A 13,451-nucleotide genomic window follows, 5' to 3' on the forward strand; every position below is an offset into this window, starting at 1 on the left:
CTTGGTTTATCATCGTACATACACCGGCATATGTATATGCGGTTTTATTGCAACATTTCGAAATTATAAGGTAAATAAAACTACGTACACAACACAAGTACACGAAGTAAATACAAACAACTAAGAATACGAAATACAAATACTAAAGGTTTTATAAATATGTATTATACAAAGTAAAAACAAGGTGAAAACAAAGGTACACTCACGCCCATTCACACACAGACATACTAGCTAACGAATAGAAATCGCTCTTGAAGCTTGCTTTAATTTTTTTTTTTGTTTTTTTTGGCTGCTTAACAAATTTTGGGTGGACATTTTGCATTGATTTGGCTGCTAAGGTTGCTAGGAAAGTAAACGATATACATGAGATATACTATCTTTATCGGTAACTTTCCCAGCAGCCCGCTTGGTAACAGAAAACACACACTTCCACTTCCACTAGCTTCTCTACTTAAGTACTTAAATGACTTTCAGGCATAGCATACAGTACAATACTTTAGCATTAATTTTAGGGGGTTAGGGATAGTACAGTACATTCCATAGATGTCTTGTTGTATATCTAGAATTGAATATTATTGAATATGCGCTAGTCATTAAATTACACACAGATTAATAATTAGAAAAAAACGAGATATTAACTTAAACGTTATTACAATGTTATCTTTATAATCTGTATTTTTTGTTTGAAGCAGCTCCTTAAAACCGTTCAAGTCTGTTCAGCGAATTCCTTAAGTGTTCTACGCCTTCGTTTGCATTCTCAATTCAAGTGGTTCTTTTTGGTTTTTGGTTGGCTTTTAAAAAAGAATTCCTTTCGTTTTGTTTTTTTTCGTTTATTTATTTTTTTTGTTTTGTTTTTAAATTAATCATAAAAATCAGTCAGTCCAACGCCTTTTTTGTTAGTTACTTAGCTTCTTCTTTTGGTTGTGAGTTCTGTTTTTTGTTTGTCGGGGAAGTCTGAGTGCCATCGGTTGGATGTTGGGCCCGGTTTTTGAGTCAGGGTTGAGTCGGGGTTTCAATTCTAACCGAGATCTACTGCTACTCTATCGCTCCTGACCTTCTCTACTCGCTGCTTTCCTCGCTATTCCTTTAATTTAGAATAATTACGTCTAGTTGCCATTAGGTTCGATAGGTTAAAATGTAGTACGTATGTATAATAGATGTGTGTGTTGTACAAATAAATTATATTATCATTACATGCATATAAATATATATAACCGAATAGATATATTTTTTTATATACGCTTCTTGTGTGTGTTGTGTATGCATATATATCTATATATATATAGACTACAATATATACTGCGTATGCTTTTGGTTTTTGGCTACTTTTTGATGCTTATCAACTAGAATTCAACTACTTCTTTTTGGCCGCCTTCTTCTCGGCCTTGCGTATGGCCTTCTCGCGCTCCCTTCTTTCCCGCTCCATGTCCTTGCGCTCCTTCTCGATGTTGGCCTTCAGGTCCTTAAGGCGCTTCTTTAGCCGATGCTTGTCGTCGCCGCAAACGCCCAGAGTCTTGAAGTCCTTAGAGTCCAGGGTGAGCAGGGCGCCGCCCTCCACGTTGTGCTCTTTGAAGACGGGGATGTAGCGCTCCAGCTCGATGCCCATCAGCCAGTGGCCCACCTGTAAGGAGAAAGGGCATTATTAATGATATTATTTTAACTAAATATGTAACAATCCAACACTCATACAAATTAATTAAATAAATAAAAAAAAAGAAATAAATAAATAATATTTAAATAAAATCAAGAAATACAATTTTTTGAAAGGAAATTTTCACAAGAAAAAATCCACTTTTAAAACAAGATTTGCTTTTCTTGTTTTAAGAAGTATTTTTTCTTGTTTAGAAGGTGTCTTTCTAAAAAACCATTTCTTGTTTTCAGAAATTTAATTTCTTGAAACAAGAAACAAGCCACCTTCGAAACAAGAATCGCCCTTCTTGTTTCCAGAAATATTTTTTCTTGTTTTAATGGTGGCTTTCTAAAAAAACCATTTCTTGTTTTAAGAAATATAATTTCTGCTTTTCAAAAAAAACCATTACTTGAAACAAAGGTGAGGTGGCCTTTGGCAAAAATTCAAGAAAGATTTTTCTAGATTTTAAGGGAATTCTTCGATTTTTCTTTTATGAGTGTAAGACCTACCTGATCCTTGGTCCATTCGTGGACGGGGCCACCCTTGTAGGTATAGCCAGCGGCCACCGCCTTGCGATCGGAGAAGCTAGAACTGGATCCGGAGAGATCCAAAGTCCTGCTGGGCGAGTATCCCGGCGAGGAGCAGCCGGAGGACATGCTGGTGGGCGACGGAGGACCGGTGGTGTGGGCGGAGGGCTGCTGCTGGATCTGCTGGTGGTGCTGCTGCTGCCAGGGCACTGTGCCGGGCGGGGAGAGTGATTGTGGAACGACTTGTTTAACTAACGGTTGGTTTAATTACGGGTTAGTCGAGCGAGAGAGAGAGAGAGAGAGAAGAGGATAGAGAGATAGAAAAGTCTGGGTTAGTGGAGATCGCACTGGATCCGATCCTTTTTGGCATTGCGACGCAGAGCACATGGTATGGTATCAGTTTAGACATTCATATAGATATTTATAGAGAGATATATATATATTCATATGGGGGAAATGCGAGTAATGTAAACGGATAAACGGATAGCTGCAATGAACTCTCAAAACCTTCGCATAATATATAATGGTTATAACGAAATAACAGTGTTCGATTAGTTTTTAGGCCTTTAGAACAGTAAACATATGTACAGATCTGTATGAAATGAGATGATGGGCATGATATGTAGGTCTTTCGTTTTTTTTTTTTTTGAGGATCGTTGGGAATAGGTTCGAACTACTATGGTTAGTCTACGTTCTGGCTAAAGAGAGAGATTCGGAGGATTGTGCTGGTCTTGTTGGTTGGTTGGTTGGTCATAGTTCACCTTTGGGCTGTGCTTCGTTCACCGCCTGGCGGATCTCGTTGATCAGCGTCTTGCAGTTGATGGCCGCGGCGCTCTGGCTCTTGTTAATCTCCGTGTAATCGTCGCTGGAATGTCGCGAAGATCCATCGCCGAGTCGCCTGCAAAGGTCGAGCAACCGTATAACAGAGTGCATAATATTTTGTGTGTGTGTTTGACCCATTTTAAGTAATTTTTTAATTTTTCTCATTTTACTTTCTAATAAATGTAAGGATTTTCTAATTAAATCTATTAACTTTAATTTCCTAAGCCTCTCAAATGGGCTTATAATATGTCTTAACTTTTAAACAAGATATAATATAAAACCTTGAAAATGTATTAGTTTTCTGAATCCTTTTTCATTTGAACACTATGTTAAATTCTATTTTATCTATCTAATATTATTTTCTTTCCATTCTAATTTAAATACCCTATTTTTAAGTTTAATTCCCATGATTTAACATTTTAAAAGTCCTTAAAATATATTTTAATGCAAGATATCATTGGAACTAAAATCGAAACAGGTTTTCTAGCAATAAATTATAATAATAATACCCTTGTCCCACCAACTCTCTAGAGAGCTCTTTTAACCCACCTCTCGCGATCGGACAGCGCCTGGTTGAGTTGGTCCGTAAAACTGGATCCGGGCAGTGGAACTTTGCTGCCATTGGGGGCCACTCGCCTCCTCGAGGGATACATCCAACTCTCCGCCGGGTCGTTCTCCGCCAACTTATCGTTGGAACCGAGGATGGAGTCGTACGAGCTGTTGAGATCACGATTGCTGCTGGTGGCTGGCCCCTGGCCAAAGGTGGTCATGCTGCCGCGATGGAAGTCATTCAATCCATTGTCCGCCGGCGAACCCAAAGCGTTCTTGAAAATGCCGGGAATACTGGTGGTCACTGCCTGCTGAGTCACCTGTTGCTGCTGCTGTTGCTGTTGCTGATGTTGCTGCTTGCTGGGATCCTTGTGCACCTGGGCGTACAGCTGATTGATCTGTGCCTCGCGAGCGGTCGACTGGTTGGACGAACTGGACGAGGCGGAGGAGGTGGAGTTCAGCAGAATGGCCGTGGTGGTGCCCAGGTGGCCATTCGAAGGGGTGCTGACCACCACACTGGCCATGGCTGGCGGATGATGCTGGAGGAGATTGTTAACGTTGGCCAGCAGATGCGAGTTGCCGTTGGAGAGGTTGATGGTTTCATGGGAGGTAGGCGGAGCATTGGCCAGATTCAAGGCCGATCCCTCGCGCTCCTCCTCCTCCTCCTCATCGGTGTCATCTAAAGTGCAGTCCGAACTACGACTGTTGCTGCGGCTGCGCTTGAGGAGATTACCGTTCGAAAGCTGGCCAAGATCACCGGCGGCGGAGGCGGCTCCTCCTCCATTTGAAGTACTATTTCCATTGGCTGAGGGCAACTGGCGATTGGCTAAACCACCACGGGAGGCTTTTGTTTTAGATACCGATTTTGGATTGGCAGGGTGCGTATTTTGATTTTTTTGGTGTTTTTTTTTTCAAATTGATTTTGATTTTTTTGTTGTTGGGCAAAATGAGGGCGCAGCGTGTAGGCGTGGCAGTCACAAAAACACAACGAGCAAAGAACGTATAACAAACATGAACAACGATATAAGAACGAACGTGAACAGACGGCACACAGAGATCAAAAATAAAGTCGAGAGAAATGGAAAGAAAGAGAATAACAATTAGCACGAGATGACAATGACGGGGCACAAAAGAAGAAGAAAGTGGCAAAGGGAAATCAAGAGGAGGAGCAGGTGATTGAAGCTTAGCCCAGGTGCAGAGCTCAAAGCACAAAGAACAAAACGCTCAAAACAAGATTATCATGGTTAACAAAATGGATTTTATAATGTTGAAAAAATTTAAAACTCCTGAGCTTTGAAAACACCAGAAAATCAGTCTAAAAGTATGCTACAATAATTTTTAAAGCTGAATACGTGTTGATATTTTTTGTAGCATACTTTTGGGTAAATTTAAAAAGGTTTTTAAGCTCCTTAAATTGTGATAAAAATGTCTTTACAATTTAAAAAATTCTATAAATTAAAGAACTTAGATTTGGTTAAAAGCAGAATAAGAACTTCGTTTTTTCTCATAAAAAGTGCACAAGTCAACTTTTAAGCATATTTTCGTTCAAAAACCATGACAATCTTGTAGAATAATGAGTAAAAAGGTGCTGGGGTAAGATAATGTGCTGTGGCGCGGACTCACCCAGATCGATTTTGGTCTTGTTAACCGAGTTATCCAGCAGCTCGTGCTGCGGCACTGCCGCATCCAGTTCGTCCTTCACGGGAACCTTACGCTCCACCGTTGCTGTCTTCACACCATCGCCATCGGGTGAGAGATCAGAGATCTCGGTGTCCGACAACTCCGTTTCCAGCTTGTGGAACAGGGGCTTTGGCGGCGTCTTACGCATCATCTGCGGGGTCAACTTCAGGGTGGCACTATCGTAGGGCAGACCCACGGGGAAGCCAGCCTTTCGCTGCGTCTCCTGCAGCTCGTGCTCCAGATTAATCACCCGATCCTTGAGCTTCTTCACCAGCGCATTGTACTCGGTGTCCTTCTCCTGCAGCAGCTGCTGGTAGAACTCCTCGCGATGGCACATGTCCAGTTCCCGCTGCTGATACTCCCTCACCAGCCGCTTGGCCTTGTTGTACTTCTTATCGAGAGCCATATACTGACCCTGCGACTGCTGCAGCATGTTCTGCAGATTGGCCGCCTCCTTCCGGATATTTCCCAGCTCCCTTTCGCTCTGCCGGAGCCGCTCGCTAAGCAGCTCATTCTCATTTCCCGTCGTCTCGAGCTTGACCAGCTGGGAAGGTGATCAGAAAAATATATATTAGTATTCTATACCTTTAAATATCAAAGAGTAGTGCAATTGATGGATGAGATGATGGTTGGGTAAATAATAAATAATATAAAACAGAAAACCAACCTTTCGTTTTAGGTTTTGTATAATCTCCTCCTTAACCAGGCAACCCATTTCGCTCTGGGAAAATAAAAAAAATAATAAGAATAAAATACAGAAATTATAAAACTAAATACAAGAACTAAAATATAAATACTCTGAAACTAAAATCAACTAATTACCAAGTTACAAAAACTCAAACGCAATCAAAGTGTCTTGATTAATGTGCTCTACAATTTTTGTCGATTATCTAAAATTTCGTTTTCAATGATATTTTCAAATCCAATTACCGCTTTGTGCTGCATTTCAATATCCACACAATTTTGAAATTCAGCAAAAGGAGAGAGAAGAGAACACACAAACACACAAGTAGTTGTTAAGCAAGGCTGCAAGAGAGATTCTTTCCGGGATTCTTTGGAGTCCCATCAAGCCCTTGAGTCCTTACCTCCTGTAGCAGCCGCTTGAGCGACTCTACCTCCTGCGAATGGGTGGCCTCCACCTCCATGGGATGCTCCACCTGGACGGGACTCGAGGGTCCCTCGCAGACACTCGAATTGGCCGAAACCGGCTGGGTGGAGTCCTCCGAATAGTCGAGGGTGCGACGCAGGTACTCCTCTTGTTGGCTAAAATAACTTTAGGTCATGTAATATTTATTGATTAGACTAGTAGCCTGGCTAACTAACCGCTTCAAGCGCTCCTCCTTCTCGCGATCCGCCTGCAAACTCAGTCGTATGAGCTGGGCTACCTCAGAGTTCTCGGGATCACGTTCGCGTCCGATTTGGAATTTGACTAGACCGGAAGTATTGCGCAGCACCGAAGCTGCATATGCCTGTGTGACGCCCACGAGACTCTTGCCGTCCACCTCAATGATCTGATCGTTGACCTGGGGATTATTAATAATTTTATTAAAATATTTAATTACATTTTTGATAACCCAAACCCACCTGAATGCGACCGTCTCTGGCTGCTGCTCCGTTATCGGTTATTGTTTTCACAAAGATTCCTAGTTTCTCTAAGCCTGCATCGGCGCCAACGCCCATGCCAATTATACTGAGACCCAGACCCTCGGGACCCTTCATCAATTCCACGGGGAAGACGTGCATCTTCTCCACGCGCTTCTCGAGCTCGTATTCCGCCGAAGCGGCCACAGGATCAACATCCTCATTGCGGCGATCGTAATCGTTGACGGAGAAGGTGGAATACACGTGAATGGGTCCGGAACTGAAGCGAACTTTGGGATTCTTGCGCACAGTGATGGGCGGATAAGAGCAGTCGTCGTCGTCAAAGTCTAGGAGACCTGTAAAAATATAATTAAATATTAATAAAATATTCTCTATAAAGAAAAGGGTTTCCAACTCACCTGGCACTTCCATCCAGAAGTTGCCATCTTCAAAGTAATGCACTCCCGCCTCTACAAGAACCTCCTTGCTCCTCACAGGCGGATACTCGGGAATATAGTACTGACTGTCGTCTAGTTCGGTGACCCCAGTACTGAGCACCGTTGAATTGGTGGCCTGTTCGGCATCTGCCAGGGAGTAGGTGGAATTATGCTTGCTGGAGATGATGCTGTCGTCAATGGTCGTCGTCTGATTGAGTGTGGCATCCGATTGCGTGGATTCCACGGATACAATCGATTCGTGCAGCGATTCTCCACCGGTAACGTAGGTGTGATTCAGATCGGAATGTTTCTCTTGTAGATCGTAGCCGTTCTCCAGCTCTTCCCGCTGACCAGGTCCTCTTCCCGATGTGGCCGAGGTGATTAGCAGATTCTCTAGACTGCGCTTGGGTGCCTAAAAAAGGGGGGAAAATATCGATTAATATTTATAAAATTAAAACATAAATATTAATCGTTTCCAAACGAATATTCTTTTTTCAACTTTGTTTCAACAATTTAAAATTTCTTAAATAGGCTTTAAAGGTAGAGCTTGGAAAGTATCGACACTATCGATGATTTCGATATTTTTTAAACATTAATGATTATCTGAAAAATCGATGTTTTCCTGACGTTTTATGATAAACATAATTAAAGTAATTTTTTCCTTGAAATCATCAATATTATCGACACGATATCGAAAATATCGATATTTTCAAGCTTTACTTTAAAAGTGTAATTTTTGCCAGAGAATTCTAGTACAGTTCCCCATATAAAAACAGATCCTACCTCAAGGACATCCCTTAGCCACTCGGGCTCGTCGTCGTCGTGGCGAGTGGTGGCTGTGGTCGCCGTCGAGGGGGTTGTGGTGGTCGTCTCTGTCTCTGTGCTGTCGGCCTTGACGAAGGTGGCATTCAGAGAGGTGGCGGCATGTCCATAGCCCACAATGTCCACGGCTTCAACGTCATCGGAATCGCCGTCAGCCTCGCCGCCATTCACATCGAACTCGGCCCTGGCGTGGTCCTCTTCCTCGTCGTCGTCCTCCTCCTCCCCCTCGTGGAACTGCTGCTGCTCCGGCTCCTCCTCTTCGTCCTCGTCCTCCTCGACAATCGCTGGGACAGCTGCAATTTGGATATCCTGCTCCCCGTTGGCAGCAACTGATGATGATACAGATGATTGCCCGGGCAAATCCTCAATGAGATTCTTGATGCTGGTCGGCGATGTTGCTGTGGCAACAACGGCAGCAACTGCCACGCCCACGCTGGGGGCGGCGTTGAGTATTTGCTCGACTTCCTTGGCCTGTTCGTCCGACAGCAGCGACTGTTGTCTATATTTAAGATCGGAAAAGGGAATAAAAATATATAAAGAGTTAAATCAAAAGTTCCTTTGAGTTCAGGAGACAAAACAGGTTGAAAAAATACAGAAAAACAGGAGACCAACCTGATTTTGTTTTCCAAAATGCTACGCAGACAGGTTGCAAAACGGGACAGGACAGTACAGGATCACAAGCACAACACAATAACAGGCAATTTACGATAAATAAATGAAAGTAAACAAAATGGGAAATGCTAAAATTATGAAATATTTATAAAGAGACATGCAAATCATTTTAAATAATATAAATAAAAAAATGCATACGATTACGTGCGTCGCTTAAAGATTTATAAACGTTGCAAACGAGCATGTAAATAAAATTAAAGTGCATATAATAACAGTAATTAAGTGGAGAGCCCAGCAGAGTCGACAAGAGTGCGCAATTAAAATGTAATGCAGTTTTAATTCACACTATCCAGCGGTTGGCCATTTCCAGTTTACCAGATACCATTTGCCGCTTCCGATACCAATTTGTCACCTTAAAATTGGTACTAATTTGTGGTCGACTTTCGGAAACAATTCGCTGAAATCTCCTAACTTTCTAAAGTCGATTGCCTGATTTTCCTTACGCGAATTCTTGAGCATCATTAATGTTATCAATAACGATACGCAAATTCTTAAGCATCATTATTATAATCGATTATGTCATCGATTTATTTGCAGCCCTTAGTCTTCTTACTTTAATTACTCAAAAGTCACTATATTTATCTTTTGCTTGTCTAACAGCCAAACTTCAAAACACGAATTCTTTAGCATTATTAATATTATATCAAGTGCTTTAGATTTTTCGCTGTTCTTATCTGAAATACCTTACTATTTCACCTTAAATTAATAACAAGCCGCCCTTTAATTGCACATATAATAATAATAAAGTAAACTTGAGGACGTGAAATGCAGTCAGCACCGCGCCGCAAAGTACGCAATGCCAAATTAAACATGCACGCTTACACGAGCACGTAGCCCAGAGCGAGTTGGGTGGAAAATCGGGTGAAAAGTTATGTCGCATACGCCGTGTTGCACACGCAATGGCACCTGAAGTGAGGAAAACAGGTAGGAAAACAGCCAGCAGACAGGCAGTTGTCAGTTCAGCTCAGTTCAGTTCAGTTAGCTGGGTGCATTTAACGTTTAAGTGTTTGTCACTCTCACTTGTGCGTGACGTCACGTGTAAGGTGGATATATCTCCCTATCGCAGTGTTTGTTAATTACTGCCAACAATTTCCAGAGACAACGACAACGAGGACGAGCCGACACATGAAGAAAATTAGGGATTAATAATATTAACTTTTATATATTGTTTTCCCAGGAAAAAAATAAATAAATACTAAAATATTAAAAAAATATTTTAATTTTAAAGAGAGAGATCATGATCTCAAGGATTAATATCAAATACGATCGTTGAACTATTTCGTTTTCATATTCTTTTTAAGATCAAGATTTTTCTCAATAAAAAATAATTATCAAATATATTATTTTCTGACTGCAAATTGTCAATTAAATGATTTAATATTTTATTACAATTTTGAAATAATTTTTGTGGGGTCTTGTAATATTTTTTTGTTACATTTATTTATTGTTCTATAATTATAATTAAATTTTTTCGTAAATATTTATTTTCCGTGCCCTAAGAACACGGCTAATCATTGAAACTAACACACAGAGCCTTAGTTGTTGCAAGTGGTTGATTATGTTGTTGATAATGAGAGCCAAGTGGCAGACACTAAGGCAACAACAAACAAAAGTGGCCACTTACCCGCTTTCCACTTTTCCCATTTTCCCGCTTTTCCCCGCAGGTGGTGCCGTCTGTGTGTGCCATGCATTTAAATGAGTTTTTCAGCAGACTTTCAGTGCATTTATATAATTGCAATTGCAATGGCAATTGGCATTTTCACACGCAAGCCAACAGACTGTAATTAGCTTGGGCTTCAAAAACATATTGCAAAATCGCCTAAATTTTAACGATATTTGTCGACAGTTGACGGCCATTTAGGTGTGGGAGTCCATTGGAAAACAATTCGGATATTTCGATAACCCCAATGCAATCCAATAAAATGCAATAAAACAATTAGCCAGCGATTTGCGAACGAAATCTGTATATTTCTCTCTATTTCGTGACCACTCGAACAAAAAACTAACAATCAACAAAACCAATTGAAATAGACCAAACTTATTTTACCCCCTAGAACTAAGCGGCTTATGGGTTGAGTTTCAAATGTGGAGGTGGATTTAGTTGAGGGTTAGGGGGCGGTTAGGTTACCTCCATGCTCCCGATAATCCCCTCCTGCAGTCAGGAAAACGAAACGAAAAGGAATTAGCATAAAGTTATGGCTTTATAATTAAAATAAAAATAACACGCTACCGTTTTTAATTGCTGGGGAATGTGGGACAACAATCCCCTTTGCTTTTTTAACCACACCTCTGTGGTGCAAGGGGGGTCGCCTAAAGCGAACGCAGTTGCATGCATAACAAAATATTACGCATACGCCGCGTGTGACGCGCGCAACAACGATGACAAAGTTTCGTCAGGCGGCGGCGGCAGCGGGAAAATAATTACGGGCAAAAAAAGAAAAACACAGGGAGTGGGCAAAAACTTTAACGATATTTAAATAACAGATACGATGGAAGATTTCCAAACGTTGGCACTACGGAAACTATACAATAACAAAAAGCTAAAAAATTAAAAAAAAATAAATAAATTTTAATTAACAAATAATAAATAAATATTGATTTATCCATTTTCAAAATATTTTTAACATTTGTAAACACCATTTATTAATTTTGTACTTCGTCTATTATTCTATTTGCCCATTGTGCTTCAAGCAAAAAGAAAGAAAAATGCAAAAGACAAATGCAATTATGCGACGCTTGGAATTTTCCGTTTGTCCCGTGCAAACAAAGCCGGAAAAGCCAGAAAGGAAGAGCGTGTGTTTGTGCTTCAACACTTTTCGTTGCCCATTTATTGGAGCACAAGTTTATTAGGAAAAACGCAGCAGCAGACATATGGAAAGTGCCACAAAGAACGCGCTTTTCCACACACAGAGAGAGCCACAAAAACAAGGTCAGTCTGCTGCTTATTGTTTCGTCATACATTTTTAATTAATTTAAATAACAAACGGGAAACCAAAGGGTGGACTAGACTATCCTATACATCCTATCCATCCGGCATTTCGCATCCGTCCACAGTTTGCCAGGCACTTTTCAAAGTCACTTGTGTGCTTTGCGAGGAGTCAAGGGGAGGAGAAGAGAAAATATAGAGAAAGTTTTGGCCTGGTTGAACCTGCAGTCGAAAAAACCAAGTCAAGGTGAGCTATGACGATGATAATGTGGCGAAGTAGGTGAGCAGAAGTGCCTATTCTTTGTTGTGGGTTGAGATATATTTCAGATGTGATTTTTACTTAGTTCTTAATATCATTTAAAATTAAAATTAAAAAAATTAGAAGAATTTTAATGATAGATGAAAAAATCTAGGAACACAAAATCCTCATTAAAAGTGTATAAAAGATTTCAATAAATTGTTGCATACTTTTAGACACCTTTAGAAAAAATTATTAACCAATTTACTTTTTTAGATTTCTAAATTAAATAGTTATTAGTAACGAATGCCGTTTAAAAAATTGCTTCTTTTATAGTAATACATTTATAAACCCTATTGATTTCTGTCTAACCACTTATATAATCTTTCAAAATATTTCCCACAGATTTACGCATATGCATAGAAATCTCTGCTCGTCATTAAAAGTGTATAAAAGATTTCAATAAATTGTTGCATACTTTTAGACACCTTTAAAAAAAATTATTAACCAATTTACTTTTTTAGATTTCTAAATTAAATAGTTATTAGTAACGAATGCCGTTTAAAAAATTGCTTCTTTTATAGTAATACATTTATAAACCCTATTGATTTCTGTCTAACCACTTATATAATCTTTCAAAATATTTCCCACAGATTTACGCATATGCATAGAAAATCTCTGCTTTTGACTTTTCAATTGTTTGGTGTCATTATCGTTTCTGATTTATTTGCATAAATTGGGCCAGCACATCAGAGGTTAACCCGTTTAGCTCTTAATCATATGCAATATCAATTTGAATGCACACAACAGAGGGAACAGTACAGAAAAGCGAGCGACTGACTGGCTGTGAAAATTGAAAAATCCCATTTTATCATGGCGAACACGTACGTATGAGAAGAGCAGCACAAATTCCACAGAGGAGAAACAACAATCAGGCAGGAACAATATTTACTGCGTGCGCACCAAAGTATGCAGCAAGAAAAATCACAAACGCAGGATAACTCAGGACAAAGGACATCGGGGAAAAGTAGAAGGAGGGAGCTGAAATGCCAGATACCAATGACAATGTTGAAAATGACAACTTGGCAACAATTATATTCCAGTATGAGCATTGAGCACATGTGTGTGCGTGTGTGTTGGCCCGCATATGAACAAGAAAATGGAAACAACAATGTCAACAGGATCAACATGGCGTATGAGCAACGTTCAATTGAAAACCCATTCGATTCAAGTGGCACGACAATGCGACAATACGATAAACTGTTCCAACCGGTTTTCCCCTTATTCATTGGTAGATTGCGCAGGAAATTGAGGTAATTAAACGCTTGAAGAATCTCCGAGGGAAAATGAAATGAAAAACTTTGCCTCCTTTTAATCAGTTCAGAGCAAAAAGTTACCTGCCTACATTATTTTCTACTTTTCCAGGGTTTCGGTGTGCCAGATGCCAACTACTTAAGTGCTATGCATACACAAATATGTAGGAAGGTATATAAAAAAACCCGTTTTAAATATAATTTTGGCACTTCGGGTGGCCACTCCCATCTGGAGGATAAAAATTCCATAACTT

At 40.2% G+C, this 13,451-nt stretch overlaps 1 protein-coding gene across 15 annotated transcripts in view; it reads right to left on the reverse strand.

Annotated features, from left to right (window-relative positions):
* Spn (protein phosphatase 1 regulatory subunit spinophilin) overlaps positions 1-13,451 on the reverse strand; it is a 61,208-nt gene continuing 47,757 nt past the window's right edge. For 5 of the 15 annotated variants that reach the window (XM_070215810.1, XM_070215811.1, XM_070215812.1 and 2 more), the window contains 12 exons: positions 8,661-8,681; positions 8,010-8,547; positions 7,209-7,638; positions 6,793-7,145; positions 6,532-6,731; positions 6,294-6,480; positions 5,876-5,929; positions 5,152-5,752; positions 3,529-4,372; positions 2,919-3,055; positions 2,140-2,408; positions 1-1,621 (listed from right to left, as the gene is read on the reverse strand). In XM_070215810.1, the coding sequence (XP_070071911.1) occupies positions 1,355-1,621; positions 2,140-2,408; positions 2,919-3,055; positions 3,529-4,372; positions 5,152-5,752; positions 5,876-5,929; positions 6,294-6,480; positions 6,532-6,731; positions 6,793-7,145; positions 7,209-7,638; positions 8,010-8,547; positions 8,661-8,681 (3,901 nt within the window). In that variant the 3' untranslated portion in view covers positions 1-1,354. The remainder of the gene's footprint in view (positions 1,622-2,139; positions 2,409-2,918; positions 3,056-3,528; positions 4,373-5,151; positions 5,753-5,875; positions 5,930-6,293; positions 6,481-6,531; positions 6,732-6,792; positions 7,146-7,208; positions 7,639-8,009; positions 8,548-8,660; positions 8,682-13,451) is intronic. The other 10 variants (XM_017156153.3, XM_017156147.3, XM_070215813.1 and 7 more) reach the window with 10 other exon arrangements.

This window comes from Drosophila takahashii, chromosome 3L (assembly GCF_030179915.1).
Source record: "Drosophila takahashii strain IR98-3 E-12201 chromosome 3L, DtakHiC1v2, whole genome shotgun sequence".
Classification (NCBI taxonomy): Eukaryota; Metazoa; Arthropoda; class Insecta; order Diptera; family Drosophilidae; genus Drosophila; species Drosophila takahashii.